We start from the raw sequence: 23,052 nt of genomic DNA, 5'->3' as shown, positions 1-23,052 counted from the left end.
GAATAAACCTACAAACTAACAGGTACTGTGCTGTTGACCTTGCTCTGTTCTCTCCAGTTGAACATAGCGTTGTTCCAGATACACATGGCACTGACCATATCCCTATCACATGACCATGAATCATCTTAGGGGGGGCACCAAAGTTGTGCCCATAGCTTTCCTCAATGGAACCATAGGGTTAACCCACACGTGTGCTCTCACGATAAGGGCAGCCAAAGAACCCTCATGTCACCTTCCAAAGACTCTTTACTTTCAGCCCCGGAAAGGCGGGGACCAAAAGCAGGCCATTGTGAGAAACACTTAATTTTCATTTTTGCATCTACTGCAGAGCATGTCCTTTCTACTTTTCCTCGTAAATAGTGCATAGCAACGAGAAAAACAGCCGCAGAAAGAGTTTCAGAATAGACAATATTAACTTTATAACTTCTAACGCATTTAAAAAGCTAGCATTTGAACTGTATGCATCTAAACGACGTTGCTTGAACCCACAGCTAGGGGGCCTGCGGTAAGACTTTGCCTCCCCCCCCCCCCCCCCCCCCCTAATCGAGAACTATGAGAACTATAGCACCACTATTGCAACAAACCAATTGTTTCAAATATTCCTTTTTTCCCAGGACAATTGTGAGATGGAATAACCTAAATAACAACAGTTATGCTAAGTACATTGTCTGCTTTTGAAGATTCACTGGAGCTATTGCTGTTACTTACGTAAATTAATCCAAATTTTTGCTCTTCCACTTTTCCATTGAGACCGTCTTTGCATCGCAAGGGTTTGGCCTTTGTCATTTACCTCACTAAAAATTAGTGTGGCCCTCTATTGTTTCATCTGCCCGAACTCTTATGGTTGGCACGCCTGTGTGCAAAGGGTAGAGCGTGCAATATTAATCGCATTACAAGGCTTACCGTATTATGATGCAACAAGCCAATCATTCGATGCCACGATGGGGCATTCCTTGGTAGTATGGCATTAGATATATTGCTACAGAAACACGGTAGACGTCCACCAGTGAATGTGAAACGGATATTGATCAGTTGATGTTTAAGGAATGTCTGCTGTGCGAAGATACTGCTGAAATATTACAGTTCAACAAAATCTCATTCACCATTGAAAATCCTGTTCTAAACGAGCATAAAGCCAACGAGCCCTGCATTTAAAGCATGACAAACTTCAACCGTTCATTGCGCTCTGCTAATGCACTTCCAGGCCTCGTCCCGTAGTTATGCGTGTTGCTATAAATGTTCAATGTCCATGGGAAAAGCAGTTCATGCTCCTGAATGCTTAAGCATATTGTACAAGCATAGAGTTTGGATAGCCCGCGAATGCTGTATTTTCTCGATTCTAAGCACCCCTTTCATTTTTCAAACCCGCAGCACTGCAAGTGAGGAGTGGTTGCTTAGATGTGATGACCACCTGCATTAAAAATTTTTTTCCGAAACCTTCCCCCCCCCCCAAACTGCCAGCGAAGGTGCTTCGATTTGCGGGGTGCTGGGAAACTAGAAAATAAAGCAGTTATTTTACCAGGTGATGTCTTATTTTAGTTTTAACACTCCTTTTTTTCCGCCCACAAAACACTGTGGAGGCGAGTAAAGTACGTGGGAGCGTACAAGACATCTAATAGACGTCCACTGGAGTATAACCTAGGATGATCGACAGACGTACGGCTATCGAACATCCCTGGGATGTTTCCAAGGCTTTAGCCAAAACCTAACGAAGTACCACACAAGGAATGTCCGTTGGTTGCGTAGTTTGGCATCTTAAGAGGCATCTGTTCCGACCCAGTTGTTTTTTTGTCGTACAAGCAAGGACACAACTGACTGGAATCCACACGCATGCATTTGCGGTCACAGTCAAACAAGGAAAGACTTCTGAAAGAAGCACCAGGCCGAGTACTAAATGAAAAAGATACTTTTATTCTCCATTGTAACTACATTGTACTTTACAACAGCTTGTGTAATGCGAGAGTATTGATGCGTGGGTAATTCATACAATCAACAATATGCAACAACTTTGCTTTTTTTTTTTCCCGTGTGTTAAGTTTCGGCCTGACAAAAATACCGTTCGCGACATCTCTGGTTGATGATGAGGGAACAAACGCTTACTGCCACGTCGTTCTGTAGTCCATTCCGTTAAAGCAAGCTGTTTTGTTGCAGTGTCGTCAGTTCAAGCTCAGAGCGGAAAGAAAAGTGTAACAAACAAATGAAATGCAACACACTGGGGAAAGTCAAAACAATCGCGTCGGGTCGGGAAGGTTACTCTCGTGGACAAAAGTAAACAGGTCACTCTCTGAAACAGCCAAATCCAGTAACCTCCAATATAAACAATGCTCGAGAAAAAACAAAATACAAGAACCGCTTACGGTGTCTATGTGTACGAGGTAGGTAAAAACGGGGGGGAAAAAAAAGACCTACGTCAATACACTGAGATGTGGAAATTGTCAGGAATATGCACATGTCTATATATTTATATATGTATATATCTCTGCTAGCCAACAAAAGGCTCGCTACTCTCTTACTAGACAGATGGGCGGGCATTCGATGTACAATTCTAAATTCTTTTTTTTTTCTCTTGAACTCGTTTTCAGGATAGGCAAAAAGCATTCAGGATGAAAAGTAAGAAGCGAGCACCCTAAAAACGGCCCGTACAACAAATCACTAAGTGAATAAACTGGCAGACCTGATACACAAAAGGAAATAGGCCACACAAAATGTCAACAACAAGGTTCCGCCATACAACCATGGCAGCTAACAACGTTCCGTTTTTTTTTTCTTCGGATGAAAACAGTGAGTACAGCAGTTCGGGGTGGGAAAATTAACAATACAAGGATGTGACTATTTACAGAACAGCGTCAAAACAGTACAAAAAAGAAGGGGGGCAAAAAAAATTGAAGCAAGCCCAGATTCTCTTCCTATGAACAACTCCCATGCCTGGCCAAGAACAATCCAGATCTTCAGACAAGTGTAGTACACTTTTCTGTCAACTATCTGCAGAGCCGTACTAGCTTTGCAACTGTTGCGTAACCTTGTCGCCTAGTGGCTTATCATTGCAACGAGACAAATCCTCGACTTCGCCTAGCAACCGAAACCGGTTAGCGAACCCCGTGCTTAGGCGCTTACACTAAATGCAGCCTCTGCGTCAACAAAAACTTGCTTTTGAGGAGTGAAAAATGAAGTGTAATAATGAAATGCCCTCCCTCTCTACCCAATTTTCCAACCTTTCTTTGGCAGCTTTTAAAGGAAAGTTCCAACAGTCGTGTTTGGCTCGCCACCGAGTAACGTGTACGTGGAAGCCGCCAAGTCTATGTTGGTGTCTTCGCTCACAAAAGAACAGAAAATATGCTCTCAAATCAAAATAACCAATCCTGTGGTCGCGTCCAGTAGTTTCAATTTGGCAGTAGTAGTAGAAGACAGCCGGTATGCATCATGTGTAGCGAGAGGAAAATAGTGGGGGTTAGAGTGTCGTGCAAGCCTTGGACGTTTGTTTTTCTTGGTGCGCGATTCGTTCGCATGAAGACCAGGCACTTTGGATGAGCGTGCTCAACAGAAGACGCAGTTCTTGGAATTCGTCGGAGAAATTCGCGGCTGTGATTGAAGATGGGAGCCCCCCTAACAAGGCGACTACCGCAAAGTCCCTAGGGAGCGACTCACGGCTAGCTTCGAAGCTGTGTGGTGTGTGGCAGAAAGCTAATTAGTAAATACTTGGTGGTATCGCCGCTACATGAATTCACCCCACCTTTTTCCTTTCCCCAGTTTTTGTCGCGCTGGAGCAAAACGATTTATCAGTTTTTAATGCGCATTTCACGTAAGGACTACGAATTTGGTCTGTGGTCGCTTTGCCAATTCGCAAGCCTGAATTGCACAATTGCAAAAGCTTAACTAGTTTTTTTTTTTTCCTGTGTTTGTGATGTGTACAGACTGGGTGTTGGAAAAAAAGGGGGGGGGGGGAAGGGGGGAAGCAAAGCAGCTAACACTGTCGGATTGGAGTTCCAAGTGCATCCCGCTACCGCATTTACACTGTTTTAACACACGCCCTTCTAACAGTGAAAGTTTTTCTAAAAGTAGCCCATGGCATTGGAACAAAAATGAATCCATTTCAGCAACAATGCATAGTGCAATTGCAAATTACAACTTCTTTCTCCAACTTACAAAATTCTTTCCAATTTTTGTGACCAGGAATTTATGAAATGCCAACTTCCGGTCATTGAAATGAGGGGAAGGGGGCATGTTGCAGCCTGGTAAATACGGTACACGTTTCACTGCTGTTGTGTTTTTGAGAAATGGAGGAAACATATGCCACCTATTCATAACAACAACAACAATAATAAGAAAAAGAAAAACTAACTCAGCTTTACTACGTGTTCTGACTGACTGCATAACAAGAGAAATACTTTGTATCATGTAATTGTTTTTGTTTCCTGGATGAACAGTAATACTCTGTAGCACAAGAGTTGGCCATGACATTTTTTTTATTATAAAGAACACTGATCTAACAAATTTTAATCTCTACTGCCAAGATCGCAAACACACTGCATTGGTCAACGGTACGAAACTGTTGCAACCACAGAAAAATTTAGAAGGTCGATCGATTGCAAGGTGCAACACAGCCCAAATTGCAAGGCCAGTTCAATAATAGAACGTGGACGCTGAAAATCAAGCTAAGGGGATATTCTAAAGATGCAATAACACTCAATGTGACATTTCAACAGCAATGCATATGCACGTTCATCCATTTTGCTGCTTTAACCCTTGCGTTCATTGCACCATCATAGTTTCACCTGTACAAGAAAACAAAAAAACATGGCACCTATGTTCCTTCAATGCAAAGCAGGACTTATCAACGCCAGAAAAGTGAGAAAAAAAAAATCACAAGTTGCTATAAATTTTTTTTGTTGCACCTACGCCCAAGCTAGCCTTTGAGTCCACTACACGCAACCATGCCTGAAGCAAGGTCGTCCAAGTTTTTTTTCCCCCTTCCAGCACCTACATTAACTGCCCTTCGGTGCGGAATCCTAAACTACGCCGCGCGACGACCTGTGCGGAGAGTGACATATTCGTGACAAGTCCACAAGCTGGTAGAACGGCATGCGCGACACGGAACACAGTTGCTGCCACCGTTATTTCAGGCAGCGAAGCCTTTTCGTCGTCTGCACTAAACGCGAGAGAACCACTTTAATCGGCGCTCCTTTTACACATGTGCACATGTAAAGACCTTGTGAGATTTGTACTCTAGGATGAAGTGATACATGTGGCACACAAAAAAAATTTGGGAAAGGAGAGAAAAACGAAGCTATGTACAGGTCAGCACTTGCGCACGTTAAAAAACGTGCGGTGGCGCCACGCCGCATACAACTTGGAAGGTTGTTTTAGGCCCTAAACTCGATCGAGGACGACAACACTAAACAAAACCAGACATGGAACAAAGAGAAAGGGAAGAAACGATGCAGGAGTTAGTGGACAAGATGACAGTAGTAGCACCCTCACCAAGAAAAAATGCGGTTATCCGGAAAGAGGGGAGTTTGACGGAGGGCCAAAATGAAAAAAAGAAAATGAGACGAAAAAGACGACCGTGCGTGAAGTTTGAATTAAAGCGAGAAGGGGGTGTTCACGTGCCAAAGCTCTCTCTTTGATCCTTTGTCCCGAGGCGTATACGGGCCGTAACAATGTCCCCGAGAACCATCCGCGAATGAGGTGCACTTGTCAGATGCGCGGAGGCAGTGGCGAGGAAAAGAAAGACAGAAAAAAAAGTGTATGGCAGTAGAACGTTTGTCGCTTCAGGAAAGAAGACACGAGCTGCTTCCCCGTAGCCTACAGTCGCCGTAAATGACCAAGGGAGAAGCCACGTGTCTCCCTCTCTCTCTCGCAAGTGTGGCAAGAAGCAGCAGGTTGAGGCCGTGCAAGCTCAAGCGGCCATTGCGAACCGCTCAGACTGGTAGTGCTGAAGGAGCTGGCCTTATACGCGGACACAAGCATCGCGCGTCAGCAGTGCCTGGCCAGACCAGGCAGTCCTCTCAACAACAACAACAACAACAACAGCAGCAACAAACCGGAGGTCATGCCGGCTTCTGCGTCGACTGCAAAGAGCGAGGCATACGCGTTTCAAGATCACGGTTGGAGGGAGTGAAGTGGCGCAGGAGGAGAGACAGCGTGCTGTTCTCGCAGGGAAGGGGGAGAGAGAGAGATGAGGGGGGAGGGATTTCATCGCCTCACAACTGCCAGATTTTCGACGACGCCTCAATTTCTCGGAATGTGGTGAGAGGTGGGGGGGGAGTTGTTGCCTATCCTTCCCAATGCAAGAGAACCTCGATCTTTTTTTGCCTGTGAGATGACGACGGCGGCTGAAGAGAGGAAGACGGCGGGGGAGAAGGGGAGAGAGGAGGGAGAGGGGAGGGGAGAGGGCCCTGCGGCCTAGACGAGCGCCGGGGGCATGGACTGGTCGAGGGCGCTCAGGAGGTCCTCGCCGGTGAGCAGTTGGTGGATGGGGGCATTGACCTCGGCATCCAGCTGGCTCAAGTCCTGCAGCGTGGGAATGGGCACGTCCAGGAGCAGAGGAGCGGGGCGCGGAGACGATGATGGCAGGCACCTCTGCGATGCACGGAGAGGGGGGAGGACGTTAGGCCTAAAGCAGAAGGCTGGGCACGTTGGCTGCTAACTAAAGAATTCATTGTGCTAGCAAACATTGAACGTGCTCTGCTGTATACACCAGTCGCAAAACTCCACTTCAGAATACAAACGGTGTGGGCCCCCCCCTGCTTCATGGAAGCTTAGGGGCAAGTTTATTGATGCGGAAACTAGGGGAGGACAAAAACTGAACTTTGCTTATCTCTTAATAAAACAACCTAATAAAATTAAGCTTGCTTTTATTTCAAATGAGGAAGCATTAAATTAGGTAATGTTTAGGTATGCCTCCATGGTTTTTCTTTTTATAACTTCCAGCCACAAGCACTCGACTACGACTAACTTTCCGCCAACAGGTGCCAGGCTAGCCAGGTTGGCTTGCATCTGTAATGCAAACATTGATCAGTTACCCTGTTGTGTCTATCTAGTACGACGACCATTTGCTTACAAGCAGTTGTTAGCGCACCTTTCAAACTCGTTAATTTAATTTTACTTCGAATACTTTGTACTTGCCTTTTACGCATAAAACAGAGTGCTTTCCCTTGAGTGCATAACCATTAGGAATTTGGTATCTGTACCTCACTTCGCCTAAGTCTACTTAGCACCGTACCTTTTTTCCCTGAGTGATGGACCAACCAACAAGTTCTGCTACTTGTGTTCCTGCTGCGTCCTATCCATATTCACAAACTGCTCTACATGAACTGGCTACATCTCCAACAGGTTTCCCACAGCATAACTTGCCTAACAATGAAACACTCAGCAATGAATTACCGTCCACATCACCACCAAGAAAGTGCGTTTGGCTTGCCGTATTTTCCGGTCTATAAGTTGCACTTTGTACAAGTCGCACCCACCTCAAAACGACAGTTTTTCCGAAAAAATGTATGTAAGTCGCACGGGTGTATCAGATGCACCGGTGTACAAACTGCACTTGTTAATCAGGTAAAATCATAGAGGATAAGTTCATTTGAAAGTGCAACGAAAGTACATGGTTGCGACGGTCGCCGCCTCTGCGGGCATCTTCCGGTAAGCAGTGCTAGACACGTGCATCTACCGTCCAAAGTCTAGACAGAACTAACTTATCTTTTCAAAAGTGGTTTATTGATACAAACAGATGGCATGTACTTACAGAAGGCGTTCAGGCAAAACCATCGAAGCCTTCTTCCTCGACTCGCTAACAAATACTTCATTTAGACCATAGAGCTGTGTCTCTTAACTTGCACTGACATCACGCAGCACACAGGCACCTTTTCGAGCGTGGACAATGCCCAGCTGCCACGTACCGGATTTATTCCATACGTAAGCCACACCGATAGATAAGGCGCACGAACGAAATTTCATTAAAAAAAAACGCGACTTATACACCGGAAAATACGGTATTTAGGAGGCTTTCGGCATCGAGTACGGTAAACTCAACGTGGCGGTAAGACCGAGAACATTAACAAATCCTCGCACACAAAATGCAAGCTGCTCATTCTCGGCCAGCATGCACTATGTCCAAGCAAAGCAGCGGTGTGCGTGGTGCCTACTGACCTTGTCATAGCGCAAGGTTTGGCACAGGTATCCGTGGCAGGCATCTTCTCCGTTCACCAGCAAGTTCAGCAGCACGCTGTCTTTGTTTTGCAGCTGCACACCTGCAGCGGCGCAAGAGGGAGGACGGGGAACAGTTCGGGGTTAGGAGGAAATGGCGGACACGAAGGTGGATACAGATAGATACGGGAGGGGTATTGCTACGAGGAGAATATGTAGCTAAAGCATACGAAGACGGATACCGTATTTTCGCGCGTGAAACTCGCCCCTGCATATAACCCGCACCCCCACTTTCAGCCTGCCGAAAAAGAAAAAAAATCCTCGCGTATTGCCCGCACATTTGGTACAGGAAAGGCTGCACCAGAGCTACTGCTTAAGCGACACATGACATACTACGAAGACAGAAAAAGCATATACTTAGCAAGTAGAATACACTGACTGCAAGGCGAAAGTCGCAATTCACTAATAAAGCTCAGTTATTAGGGTGCACCCGTCTTTGTTTTTTCTTCCTTGTCCTTGTATGTTTTGCGCAGTCACTGCCATGGAAGGCTTAGTCAGTGTTACTGCGTAGGAGCTTCACGGCACAATGCGAATTGCCATGAAGCCTTGCTAAAGGAAAAACCTCGCATATCATTCGTACCCCTAGTTTGCCGCTGAAATTTCCGCATTTTTGGTGTGGGTTATGCGTGCGAAAATACGGTACGGACAGATACGGAAGAGTTGTCACTAGAGGATTGAATACTTGGCATACAGACAGATACGGGAGGGGTATTGCTACGAGAATACAGAGTAAGGGCATATGATGGCGGATACGGACAGATACGGAAGGGTTGTCACTAGGGGCTTACTGATAGACACAGGAGGGGTACTGCTATTAGTAGGAGCACACGAAGACGGATACGGACACATACGGAAGGGGAGTCTTGGGAGGGGAAGGTGGGAAAAGCACTTGCCTCCTCGCAGGTGTTCGACCCGCATCCTCTTGGGGCTGGCCAGCTGCCCAGCCCCCAGGGCCCGCTCCGTCGATCCGCGCTTGGGCGGTGGATCCGGAGGTGACGGCATGCCCATTTTCTGCTCCAGCGCGGCCGTCACGTAGCCCTGCAGCCGCAAGTCCTGGGAGAGGCCGCGGGCCGAGTGGCTCCGCGTGGACGTCATTATCGTCTGCTGCTGCTGCTGCTGCGGGTGTTGTGCCAACCGCGCTGACCTGCAAAGGGGCAGGGATTACAAAACGGCTTCCTACATCTCTCTAGTTGCGGGTGAACGCTTACACAGTAGAACCTCGTTATAACAAACCCTAATATAGCGAATTATTGGCTATAGCAAACTAAATACGGGCTTTGGTTGGTCACGCTTCATTTGAATGCCACTTATTCTTTCATAACGAAAGTGAAAGTGAGAGCCACGCGCACTATTGGATGTAACAAAGAAATATTTGACCGGTAGGCTGAGAAGCTACTTGGAAAACTCCCGGTGTTCGAAACTGCAGAAGTAGAAAAGGCCCCTTTGTTCGTGGACAGTTTGGAAAACTTCATCCTGCTCAGTGCTGTGAATAGCCACCAGCCAGACATCACATCCTTCCACGAAAAAATAGGAACAGACAGGCCTGTTTTCTCGAATGAACTTTGTTCGTTGTAATTCCCCGTTTCAGTTTCTGCTTCACTGAGCTTGAAATGCTGCAAGAAGACAGATAAAAGTGACCTTGTTCATGGTAGGTTCGAAGATTAAAATAATGCGTTTTTGAGCCAAGAATTTTGGCGGGAGCCAGATTACCGGTTGGCTTGAACCTATTTTTAGCTCTACTGTTCCAATGAATATCAGATATAATGAACTAAATTACTTTCCTGATACTGCTTCATTAAAACGAGGTTCGACTGTACTGTCAGCCCCTCCCCTTAGTGCCTCACTGGATATCACATCCTTGCGAACTTCTAAGGCATGCCTCCGCTGCAAACAGCTGAGTGGGGAGCAGGTCTGTGCACTGTTGTTGGTGTTTGTTTGCAAGCTATCAATAAATTTGAACTAGAAACTTTAAACCTAGACTGCTGCTAATGGATATTCAAATGCAGTTTCACTAGTAGCTGCACATAACAAATAACCAGCTAGAGCAGCCACGTACGTGCGCTAGAAGGTGCCCACAGTATGCGTTATTGATGATTAGTTGTTTATAGCCTCCTCCAACAAGCTTAGTTGGCAGGCCCAACACTCCACAATGATCATGGTCTGAGATCTCAGTGCTTAAGCCTTTGGCTAGAGCAAATTTTCCCACCCCTTCCATACTTCTGCGATTTCATGTTCCCGTTTCATGTTAAGCCTACTGCCCATTTTACAGAACTGCACAGAGGTCAGCACGCTTGTCTATAACAGACCTTTTCGTACTTTTAGCCATTTGCTTCCTCGGCATTGAGGGAATCTACCACAAACTGCCACACAATGCAAAAGTCAAAACCAACTGCTGAAGCCTGCGAAGCTTGTTTCAAGAGCTTGCATCACAGCTTGCCAGTCACGGTCAGCTGTACTAGCATGCCCTGCTCTAGCAGACGTGTAAGGGTGCAACAGGCGTTATGGCACAAGACCTGTGCTAAGCCACTGTGCCGCGTTCCATATGAGGAAATCAGTGTGGTCACCCTACCTGGCCAGGTCTTGTCTCGAGGGTGTGGTGACCCCCGGTGACCTCGGGTGGTTGGTGCGTGCCCTGTGCTTGGTCCACTCCCGCGACCTCGCGGCGGGGGGCGGCAGCTTGGCCACAAGAAGCGCGGCCAGGCTCGACTTGGGGTTCGGCCCCAGGGAGCCTAAGGACGCCCGCGGAGACGACGGGAACAGGGTCGGGCTGTGGGGGGGAGAGGGCAAGGAGACGGCACTTCTTAAGACAGGAGGCACAACACCCCTTGCGCGGATGCTGAGAAACCCTCTCGAGTGGTGTGACTATGCCTGAGGCATTGCAAGGGGTGGGATCACAGGACAGTGGCATTTCAAACACCACAAGCAGGACAACACACTCCTCCTTTTCATTCTGAACAGCACTTCAATCTAGCGTCAAAGTGTGACGACATGCCGACAAGCAGGCCTCGCAGCTAACCAACACCACACACACGTAGAAACGCACTGTAGCCTGCAGTGTGGGCGAAATTTGCCAAATTAGTGCATTTCTCCAGGCGATTTTTTAGAAAAAGTACAAAAACAATGGCTCATCAGAGTAGCTAGTTTGTTACGTCAAGGTTAGCTGCCGCAAGGCTTTCATTACACAGCGGCCGCAAACACATTGCCTTCAACGGGGCTGGCAATGGGGAATTGAAAAATTAAAGCCACTCCACTCAACGTGAAAGCTGACGGAAGTGCAGAGAAAGTGATTCGCCATAATGGGCTGTGGCGCCCTTACCCGCTCACTGCTACCACCCAAAGCGATTCAAATTCCCCGCCTTCGTAGTGCTCGCACGCCCCCTGCCTGAAACAGCGCCAGCGGGAGTTCTGTTCTTTTTGTGCTTCCTTTTCCTCTTGCACGTGCCGGCGTTGCGCTGCCGCTTTTTTTTCGCTTACTATCGCAAAAACCAACTCAACGAGCGTTCCTAACTAAACGAATGCGGGTGCTGCCGGTTTATTACATATATTTTGCATCAACTGTATTGGCAGTTTTTTTTGCGCTAAACAATGGGGAAATGTATGAGAAGCCCCAGCGGTTCACGAGTTTCGAGCGGTCATGGCTATTTAAACTGCTTGGTTTTCGAAGCTTCTGCGGGTCACCCTACGATGGAACGCCAGGCTCTACTTGAGTCCTCTATCTCGCAGCACCGTCCGATTCCGGCAGTCGTTTGACATCGACCGTTACAGTGAGCTACGACCACAAGGCGAGCCCGTAACGTGCTCTGCACTTAACGCTTTGTCCAATGCAGGAATAGATTACGTAGAGGCTGGTTACATCCAGGTTTAACTGTGACGTTACTACTCCAAGTCTGCCACTGCGGTGAGCCACTTGCCTGTTGCAGAGCGAGCTCCGACTGGACGAGCTCCCTGGAGGAGAGTCCTGGGGACCCCACATGACAGAGTCCGGCGGACTGAGCAGCGGGAAGTCGTCGCCATTCATCGAGATGTACGGCGCCCGCATGTCGAAGTCGTCGTCCTGAGGACACCAAGAGAGGAGAGGAGAAAAGGTTATAGTCCCGCTATTCCAGCAACACGAGACAAACTCACTTCTCACTAACAGATCAGCAGGTCTTTAGAGGGCTCGAGAAGCTCTAGCTCCCCTACACATTCCTTAAAACCCACACGGCCACATGAAGTCTGAAATCACGTCTTTACAGTCCTTGTCACTGTAAAAATAAGTTAAACGCTGACAGCAGTCAGGGGCCACATTGTCTATACCATTGTCATCACATTGGTAGCTTCCCCCACCCACTCTATATCTCTCCCTTCCTGCATTAGCTTCAGTCCACTCTTTACCCCTAAATGTTGCTCTTTCGTGTTTCTCCACCCAACCATTTCCTTCTGCACAAACAACTTGCTATCGCCTAAATGCAGTGAGCACCAAGAGATTTTAAAGGGTGCTTACACGAGAGAGCTGCAAATTTTAGCACCAAGTGAAATTATCGTTGAACCGACTCAAATTCCTGGTTGGTTTGTATCGACCGACCAACCAACAATTGTAAACTGACTGTCACTGATTGGTGTTGCTTGGCCAATGCCCCTCTGTAAGTATGGACCAACTATTTTTGTATGCGCGTTTGCTGGGGGTGAGATTCCGTTCCCTTGAGGGTAGTACAAGCCCAGCATTTCCTGTGCGTACCCAGTGCCATTGACCACTCCGCTTGAAACACTCCTTCAATTCTTTTATGAAACTGCTAAAGGAGCTATTCCTTTCCGCTTCAGTAACTAAGAGGTAGATTCCTGGGTTTTGGTGCAGACGTGTGTGTTAGAGCTCCAGCAGTGCAGAAATTTTACACGAGACACACGTTTTTTTTTTTTTTTCTAAAATGTTTTTTGGGCTCAACTGTGCGCTTCCCTTCTGTAAATAAGGGCGGTTTGGTATCTTGTATGTATGTTTAAGGGGCATGGCGTGGAACATGAACTCGTTTAAAATAAACGTTCTGCATTGCACCAGAAGTGCAGGAGGTGTACCTATCTTGGAATGGAATATCACCCAAGCAACATGAACCCATCAACCCAGAAATCTGCAGCAAAAGATTTCCGACACCGAGCCCAGCTCAATCGGCAGCAGTCCATGCTCTCCCGATAACCAAGACCCCCTTCTCACCTGGAGGTCCGTGTGTTGCAAGTCCAGCCCCGCAAACCGGTCGACGGGGCTTTCAAGGCTGGGGAGGTCCGAACAGCTGCTCCCGCGGCCCTCGCCGTCCGACGACGGAGGCGTGGCACACGAGTCCGGTGAGGACAGCGGATCGCTGTCGTCCCGGTAGCTGAGGAAGGGGTCTCTGCGGCCCAGCGGGCAGTCTTCCTCCGGCGGCAGCAGTGCATAGTCCGGCAGCAACTTGCTCCCGTCGCAGTATGGGTCCGACAGGGAGAAGGCATCGTCGCCCAGCACATCTGCGCACGGGAGGTCATCGTAGGGCACCGTTTAACTGTCGAACGTTAGAGGGGCCACGAAGAAACATACAAGTTCAGTTCGTTAGAAAGGCTGCTTTCTCTTGGTACCAACAATACCAATTGATGGCAAGCTTCAGAGATATCGAGGTATTGAAGAAAACACATTCAAAAGTGGCAGCTGTTGAATGCTGAAATTTTCTATGACATCACAGAATCTTTTTTGTGATCATCACAGAATCTTACTGGTGGCTGCTGACTTAAGCTACTGCCATGAAGTACAACTGGGAGATTGTATCAGGGCCTCTAGTTCTGTTCAATCATACCACTTGAATGCTAGCACGCAGTTAGCACACTGGTAAAAATGTTTTTAGTCCCAGCTCATAAGACCCCTGCCCATATTATGCCACTATGTTGCGAAATTTGAAACTTGTTCAATATTTCTTGCATTTCTTCAGTTAAACAAATGTTGTTCATGGCTGGAATGGAAGTAAATGAGCTACCAAATTCTAGTTCTTTCAAAGAGAACAAAGTTGTATTTTGCCCTTTAATGAACTCGGCGCAGTTCAGGCTGCCTTATCAAAAAGGTTCCAAGCTGAAATCAGTGCACTAGACAAAGGATCAAGTCAGCCCAGATAGAAGGCCTAACCTAACTTGAAACTACTGAGCATGGACATGTTTAATGCCATGCTCTAAAAAAAGTTCGAGTGCTAACGAATATGGTCCATTGAAGACTTCACGGTCTTCTGAATGTTTCTTTGTGTCTTTAGATCTTTGAGCTTGACAATTCATGAAAAAAAAAAAAAAGACCGGTAAAAACCTTTTTGTGATGAATAGTAACGCAGTAAATTTATCCTGTGGAGCCAGGTAAATTCACAGTTAGGTTGGTAATGCTGCTATTAGGAAAAGGAAGACAGATGCACCAAAATACACCTCTTGCCCATACGCTCAACTGCAACTCGAAAGATGCACGCCACCATACAAAAATGAATTAATTCTCCACTAAACTGCGAAAGTAAACTTTTGATGTTTAAATTGTCAAATACGCAAAAAAAGTGCTCGAATTTGGCACTTTGGCATCATGGGCACACATGGCACTGGCAACTCGTGACATCACATTGGAGGCTTCCAGAGAGAGAGAGAGACAACAATGCAACCGGCAGCTACTAATAGTTCCACACACCGGCACGCTGGCAACCTTTGGAAAGCACTGCCGTTTCTTCCTCTGTACCAGATGCAAGAATGTCCTTTTCAGAAAAGTTCTCATTTTGAGACTGGTGCGACGTGCTTAGAAACCTACCTGAGGGCAGGTCATCCAACGGAATGCTGTCATCTCCGGCTTGTGGCGCCAAGTGGGTCAAGTCCTCAGGTTCCGACTCTTCTTTCAGCACTGCACCACGAAAAACGGGTTGGTTCAAGATGGCGGCCACCTGGTGATTGGCAACCAGGCTTGCTCTGTACAACACCTAAACGATCCCCGCGCCCAAAATTCAAACAGGGCGCTTGCACGCAGTGAATGTCTAGGGTAATTTGCCAAGCAATGGCGTTAACATCGTTTTACTAATGAAGAATACCCTCTCTGTCTCTCTCTATTTTTACAAAAATGCCTCACAATCCTCACACAACTGAAAATCCTTCCGTCAGTACATCACGACAGTTTCACTAGAGCTTGACTTTCCTTGTGTAGCCTCTCTTTTTCTTATGCGCTACGGAAAATTTCCCTCTAACCTCACATCCTACCCACGCACACTCTGAGTAAACATCCCACGCACTTCGAAACCCCTTTCACAGATGGTCAACACTTAATCTTTTTGCATTGGCTAATCCGCCTACCAGACCCACGAACCGCCACGGTGGCCCAGTGGCTAAGGCGTTGTGCTGCTGAGCACGGGGACGCGGGTTTAATTCCCGGCCGCGGCGGCCGCTTTCCTGATGGAGGCGAAAAGCAAAATCGGCTGTGTGTACGAGATTTCACCACACGTTAAAGATTCCCAGGTGGTAAAAATTAATCCGGAGCCCCCACACTATGGTGCACCTCATTCGAACCCCACAATCAATCAATCAATCAATCTGCCTCACAGCCAGCGACATCACGATTTCAACACACGTACTGCCCCAATTTGCATGCGGGGCATTCGCATAGACACAGTCGAAGGAGGGCCTTCTTTGCACCTTCATGCACCTGTACTTCTATAAAATACCTGACACTGGCGCCTTGCCAAGTCGCTGGCCTCAACAAGGAAAGGAAGCAAATCTGGCACGCGCTGTTGGCGCTCCTTTGCTGTCTTGCCTTTTTTGCGTCTACAGTTTAGAGGACATACAGAGTACAGTGCGGTTTCGTGTCGGGCTATAACAACCAGCCCATGAAAATGTGTGGTACAACGCAGCCTCATTTCCGCCCACAACAAAGTGGCGCCGCTGGAATCGAGCGAAGAGGAAGAAAGAGCCCCCGGAGGCAACCAGCGCTGACCTGTGAGGCCACTGTCGTCATCCGCGAACATGAGGAAGCCCTTGTTCATGTCCGCCGTGCGAGGAGCAAAGATTTTGCTCGTGCTGCTGGTGAAGCACAGGGGCTCCTCTTCCTCCCCCTCCTCCTCTTCCTCCCCCTCTTCCTCTTCTTCCTCCTCCTCCCTCTGCTCGGCTGCCTCCCTGAGCACGGTGGGCACAGCTGGCAGCGGCTGCAACTCCGGCTCCGGCTCCTTGGCGGCTGCGGCTATGGGAGCGGTCAGTTGCTCTTGGGACAGCACTTCATGCTTCTGGCTGGCACCACTGCGATTGCAAGGGAGAGGGGGGAGGTCAAAATAAATTATCACTTCCACACACAGGCAAACGCTTGCAAAGAAACAATCTCCGACCCTCTTTTTCTTTTTTCCTAGTGGAAAAGCTCACATCGGCGTTGGTGTTGGCACCAAGAGCCGGAAATGGTTCCTACTCCGCAAGTCTGGGAAGCTTTTCATAGCATGCACTTGAACTCAGCAGCAGTGGATCGTGAAGCAAAGCATCTCTAGCAGCAAGGTTAAGACAAAGCCCTTCAAGAATGCACGAAAGAAGCAGAGTGTCTCGGGTGTTTAATTGGACATAAGGAATTGGATATCACAAATTTTGGCACGATGGTTACTTCTACAGTATTTAAATCGTTATTCAAATGCAATACCAGTTGCATGAAAATTTGCGTCTATAAGTATGTATACAAGCTTGCATCTAGTCCAGAAAATGCGCTCAGAAATAGATCATGAGCGCACATGTTAAGTTAGTAGGCAGAAAAAGCATAAGCAGCTCATTAAACAAAGGCCAAAGTGTTGTACATATGCAAGGGGGGCAACATGGTATGCATGCTTGCCAGGCTCGTGGGGAGAGCATTACGGAGGTCTGATGGGGGACTAGTAGCAACTGAATGGAATAATCTACATGCCTTTTTATTTTACCTACAACAGAGCAGGAACGGAAATGTCTCGTCCAAACTACAAGCAAGCTACACCACTGGTCCCTTGCTTAATTAATCTTCAATGTGGTTGAAGCCGCCCTTATTGCGAAGGCCTGGGAACACCGGCAAGCATAACAATTTGTTTGCCCCTGTGACACTTGTCAGGTAGCTGTGGTTAAATTCTAGGCACTATACTGTGGTGCAAGGTGTCCAGACTGGGACAAGGATTTGGCTAAACACAAGTGCGGCTTCGGGAGGTCATTGCTCTGTCCATACAGTCATACAAAACCATCAAAATTCGGGGAGGGAGGGAGGGAGGGAGGGAGGGAGAGGAGAGAGAGAGAGAGAGAGAGAGAGAGAGAGAGAGAGAGAGAGAGAGAGAGAGAGAGAGAGAGAGAGAGAGAGAGAGAGAGAGAGAGAGAGAGAGAGAGAGAGAGAGAGAGAGCGCATGCTGACAGACAGACAGAGACAGAAATAAGGGTAGGCAGCCAAAAAAGCCAAGGAAACAAAAGGGGAAAATGCGGTAGGTCCGATATATTTTTTGAAACAAAGAAAGTGGAGAGAAAATGCCCACTGGGTGGGATCCGAACCCACGACCTCCAGAATACTGGTATGGTGCGATGACCACTACGCTATCGGTGGGGCTATTTTTCCCCTCCCCTTTCTTGGGTATTTATCTCAAGGTAATTTTTTTCCTGTGCTTCGGGGTAGTGTCACTCTGACTGCTCGAGGCGAAGGGGACCTTCTTTTTAACCCCCGGGCCGTGACTCCAGCATCTACGACATGTTGGGAGCGGTCAGCCAGCGTTCAACCTTCTTCAGCTACCTTTGTCACCAAGACTGCCAGAACAAAGGCCCTTGCTATGCATGTAGCGAAATAGAATGGGAGATGAGGGGCTTGTTGAATGAAGACAGAAATAAGGGTAGGCAGTCAAGAAAGCCCAGGAAACCAAAGGGGAAAATGTGGTAGGTTAGATATATTTTTGAAAGAAACAAAGAAAGTGGAGAAAAAATGCCCGCTGGGTGGGATCTGAACCCACGATCTCCAGAATATATATAGATATATAATAAGGAGAGGCCAAGAACACACAGCCTACTGTTTGCCTTAGCATATTTTGTGGCTTCAAACTAACCAGCAATGGGGGGTGCACTTGTAGCAATAATGGCAAGTTCTCCAGAACACAGGGGCTTACTTGTCGAGCGCAATCAAATGCCTTTTTTCTTCCTACACAAACAATCTATTCACCAATGCCCACTGCATCATGTCGTTGGCAGAAACTGCTCCCAATTCCCCAACTCAGCACAACAGACCCAACTACTTCCAAACATACTTGTTCCAGTTTAAATAAACATGAGCCAATTTCACAGAACCGGTAAATTAGTCTACCCGATAATGCATTAGTACCACCCAAAGGAGTCATGAAGACAAAACACAAGTTTGGTTCATTCAAAAGATTGTCTCGTTAAAATCATACTGACACCACTTTTAACATAAACTTTGCTCAAATACGATGTATAATTAGGAAAAAAGGGAATGGCTATGCGACCCACTTGCTCCTTTCCCGCAACAGATCCTATGATGTCGTATCAGCCGGCTCTGCAATTGACAAAGGCCGGCAAAAGCAAACGCAAATTAGGCAGAGCTTACAAGCTTGCCAACTGGCTATTTGCGCTTAAATTTAGGCCACATTCTTTTTAAATCAGTAAGAATGGTGCAACCAACAAGAAAGCACAGGTAAACACAGAAGTACCGATGGGTACTGGTGTTGGTACTGCACGAACTATGCTTGGTTTAGCTGCACAGGACTGCGGGGCTTTGGGGTAGTTTTAGACCACACTGGCCGATTGACGCAAGCAACAGTGTCTTACGTCACCATATTTGTCGAGCGAGCACTCTGTCTCACGAAACAATTATTTTCTCCATGAACAAAAATAAGCTAGGTTCCGTTCAAATATGGTCAAAAACAAACCAGAGGCAGCAAATGGCTTGCCACAGTATGGTGGCGCCACCAAGGTTCACTAACGGTAAACAAGGCTTTCCAATCAGCTGCAGAGCGGTCGGTTCCTGTGATGTCATTGCAGACCATGAAAACACACGATTTAGCGGGAAAATCAAAATTTCAACATAAATTGATTAATTTCTCGGTGAATAAAACATCGTTTGCATCCGGACAGGTGCTGGGAACACTACAAAACATTAAATCTTTCGAATAAAACAAACTTGTATTTTGTCCTCACGGCTCCTTTAAACTAAAGAGTGTGAAAACAAATTCTGCCGTGACGTGGCTCGTAAGCAAGGTGCGTAGAACCTGGCCCCATTGAGGCCGCCCTTATGTAGTGGGGCCACAGGGTTTGACGTGATGAGTGACATCACAATGCGACGACAGCCGAGGGTCGCTGCCAAGAACAGCGGGGGGGCCTGTGCTTGCCTGAGGATGTAATTGACGCAGACGACGCATTGTGGCTTGCTGCAGCTGCTGTTCTCGTAGATCAGGGTCGCTTGGGTCAGCACCCACACGCAGCCACCATGCTTGGCGAGGAAGCGGTACTGGCCGGTCTCGCACTGGCCCTTGGCAAACACTGCACGTGCACAAGAGGAGAGAGAGAGAGAAAAACGAGGCTGAGAGGGCGGTTGGGACGCTCCATGAAGGAAAGCACTGCCACCTCTCACCCTGAAGCAATATAAGCCTCATCTTTTTGAAAGAGAGGTCTAGTTATTGTAAAACATTCAAGATTTGCGGAAACACTAAAATGCTGTTGTCGGTGTTTTAACTGCACACTAGTGTTTAAGTGATAGAATCAAACGGAATTAGAGGCTTCACTGCGATCGTCCAGCCATGTTTCTTGTGGTGGCTTAGGTCAGCAGCCGCAAATCTCTAAAAGAAGATTATGTGACATCATACAGACATTGCCAGCAAGTTTCCACTGCCTCTGATCTCTTGTTTAATTTAATACTTCTAATACATTTGTTTGCAGTTTGCGATGAGATTGGAATCATTGTTACCAGGACAATGTAGTCGTTTGGATAAAATCAAATTTTTTCTTCATGGCCCCTCGAAGCATTTTTCTCTATTTCGAAACTGAACATGGAGAGAAATAACTTTTGGAAGGAGAAAGGAAAGCCAGGAGAAGAGGCTTATTAAGACACTACAAAACAGCATGGCCTGATATGTGCGTGGCGTGAAAAACACGAACGGAAGAAAGTACAGGCAGCACGCAAGCACTCGACACAAAGATATCGTATCTCTGTTGTCTAGTGCCCTCTTGCACCTGTATTTCTTGGTGCTGCACACTTAAAGACTGGACTGTTAACAGAATTGTTGGAATCAGTGTGGTCTCTTAGAAAATAAAAATATATAAGCAGGAAATTTGTGCTTTCATGCATCGTGTCCTTCAGATTTTTCTTTTTGTGGTGATGACAAATTTAAACATTACAAACAGTGAGCAAGGCATGCTTGTAGCACTCCACTCACACCACCCAATGCACTTTTCCTGCACATGCGTGAACAGATCTCAACTTTCGCTAATTTAAACCCTGTTGATGGTCGACACGCTCGCACAACTCACGACGTCACAGATTACTAGTTTAAAAACATTTTGGCGCCTGGCGTCTTTTCTTGCCTCTTTCAAAATTTTCTGGGTAATTGCAGAATTGTTTCTGCAGTGCTGAGTGTGAAACATTTGACTTGTAGTGTATTGCTTGCAGTATCAAAATACGAGTAAACGCAGTCATGTGTGGAATGCGATATAAGGAACGTTTTCACATCATTCTTATCAATGTTTTACACTTCCGCAGAGGAGCGCATTTTTGCAGGCATTGTCAACTAACCACACTTCACTGTATTTGATACTGGCCAACTGCAAAGAAAGTGGTCATCCCAAGCAAGCATGGGCGTTCAAGGGGGGAGGAGGGGGGGCGGGGGGGGCAAAGGGGGCAACGCCCCCCCCCCCTTAAAATTTGTAATTTTTTTTTTAGTTTGCCCATGCACTGCTAAAAAGTAGCTCAATTTGTCAAGGCCCTGCAACCAATAATTTCAACTAGAATTAGGTCAAAACGGACGCTTTCCCTGTGATAGGAAAACTAGTACTTGGTTGCTCAACCCTTCCACCCCTGGCAAAAGTTCTGCGGTCGGTTCATGCAAACAAGACAATCCAGTACGTCTGTCTTGATGAAGTGAATGACTAAAAACACTTCTTCCTCTTAGTCCTTTTTTGTTTTTGTGCGAACGCCAGATTGCATGGTTGAGTGCCGACTAGCCTAACAAACAGCTCGCTTTAAGTATCCAAACAAATGACCGAGACAACGCCGCGACGGCCAAAGTGAATGCCAAATTCCCCGCACCTGTTAAAATCGCGCATACCGAGGAAAGGGCACGGCAAGCCAAGATTGTACCACACCGCGGCGGCAGAGAATAACCGAAACGGCAACAAAAGCGCCGCCCCGAAAAAGCAACCCGCCCTCTCCCCCTCCTTCCAGGGTCCAAGCTCGTGAGCTCAGAAGCAGGCAAGCACGGACTTGAATAAGACATGGGAAAACATGTTGTCCCTCCGGGCAGGGTTGGAAGGACCAGACAAAACCGCAGAGCAGTGGGTGGTGGGGGAGAAGGTGCCGCCACAAGTGCTGCGGCCAGGGGTGCCCGAAATACACCCCGTCGACGCAAGAGGAGTGAGCGACCATTAATAGGAGGGGGCAACGGAAGCCGAAAAGGAAGAGGCATTCCGGGCAGGCTGGCACGCTTTCAAGGCTGGCGGACCAAACGCTTCCCCGCCGCCGCCCACTCAGGGCTAGATTCCCCGCTGCGCCCCACTCCCCCCTCTCCTCACGGCTTTTTGACTGCGGCGTCAGACACAACGGTTTCGCTCCCCCTGTCTTTTAGGCGGGAACACCGGTGCGACCGAAATGGAGTGCCCCGTGGAAGCGGAGACTTCGAACTTGAGGTTCCCGTTTTCGTAGTAGGAGAGTTTAGAGATCCCCTATGCCTGAAAAGGAATTCAGAACTCAAACAACTGGTCACAGTAAATAAAGGATGTGTGGATTGTTCTCCGAACAACTGAACCTGGCTTCAGACAGTCACGGTAAGTCACACTTTATTAAGTATGACTGCCATGACACAATCTAAAAGTTGATCACGCAATGAAACTTCGGATTTACCTTAGCAGAAAAAAAAACGTGAATTGAAGCGACGAATATGTCTGCTGAGAATCCTTGCACCAATTAGGCCCGTTCACACTTGAGACGAAAGCGAGCGAAAGTGACAGGAATTCTGTCGATTGGTCACGCGGCAACAAAAATGGGTCCCAACCATTTGACAAAAACGACCGTCGCGCGGCAAAGCGACGGAATACGGTATACCCGTCGCTTTCATCGCAAGTGTGAACGGGCCTTTACAAGCATTGTTGAAGAAATCTGCCGCACGACAAACGACATGTTGTTAAGGGTGTCCCAAGTCCTTTCTTTTGTAATTTTTCTGGAGATTACCCCCCCCCCCCCCCCCCCCCGGTTAGAAAAAAAAATATCGAGGCCTATGAACGGCTAAAAATTTAGCGAAGGTGGGAGATTAAAAGCCCGTTTATCCTTAACGAGTTCTTCGAAAGCACGTGCTTTACGTCTACACTTGTGTCAAGACTTGCAAAGTAAATCGCTGCCAGTGAAGTAAGAAAAAAAGTGGACTTTTGGAAAGCATGTAACGTAGGGAACTGATAACCGGATGACCATCCGGGCAACAGAGCGGCTACCGAGAGACTGCGATATACAAACAAGTGTGAGAAGACAATCACCTCGATAAAGGGATGAAATAACGAAATGCAGGGGGCAATTAATGGGTTGAGCCATGGAAGATAGGGGCAGCTGGAAGTCTACGAGAAAGACTTTTGTCTTGCAGTGGACGTATGTAGGCTGATGATGATGATGGCTCAATTCTTTGACATTGGATAGAAACAAATGTAGCAGCTTCCAGA

At 47.3% G+C, this 23,052-nt stretch overlaps 1 protein-coding gene across 2 annotated transcripts in view; it reads right to left on the bottom strand.

Annotated features, from left to right (window-relative positions):
* Positions 1-1,888: 1,888 nt before the first annotated feature.
* The window catches only part of LOC144149808 (hypoxia-inducible factor 1-alpha-like), a 235,900-nt gene continuing 214,736 nt past the window's right edge, over positions 1,889-23,052 (bottom strand). For both annotated transcript variants that reach the window (XM_077681457.1, XM_077681456.1), the window contains exons 7-15: positions 19,524-19,674; positions 16,142-16,440; positions 14,972-15,061; positions 13,388-13,674; positions 12,114-12,256; positions 10,772-10,969; positions 9,096-9,346; positions 8,146-8,246; positions 1,889-6,579 (exon numbers count right to left, since the gene is read on the bottom strand). In XM_077681457.1, the coding sequence (XP_077537583.1) occupies positions 6,403-6,579; positions 8,146-8,246; positions 9,096-9,346; positions 10,772-10,969; positions 12,114-12,256; positions 13,388-13,674; positions 14,972-15,061; positions 16,142-16,440; positions 19,524-19,674 (1,697 nt within the window). In that variant the 3' untranslated portion in view covers positions 1,889-6,402. The remainder of the gene's footprint in view (positions 6,580-8,145; positions 8,247-9,095; positions 9,347-10,771; positions 10,970-12,113; positions 12,257-13,387; positions 13,675-14,971; positions 15,062-16,141; positions 16,441-19,523; positions 19,675-23,052) is intronic.

Source organism: Haemaphysalis longicornis, unplaced genomic scaffold (assembly GCF_048455015.1).
Source record: "Haemaphysalis longicornis isolate Haplotype H1 unplaced genomic scaffold, Haemaphysalis longicornis Haplotype H1 scaffold_8, whole genome shotgun sequence".
NCBI lineage: Eukaryota > Metazoa > Arthropoda > Arachnida > Ixodida > Ixodidae > Haemaphysalis > Haemaphysalis longicornis.
This window is presented reverse-complemented; position numbering and strand designations above follow the sequence as displayed.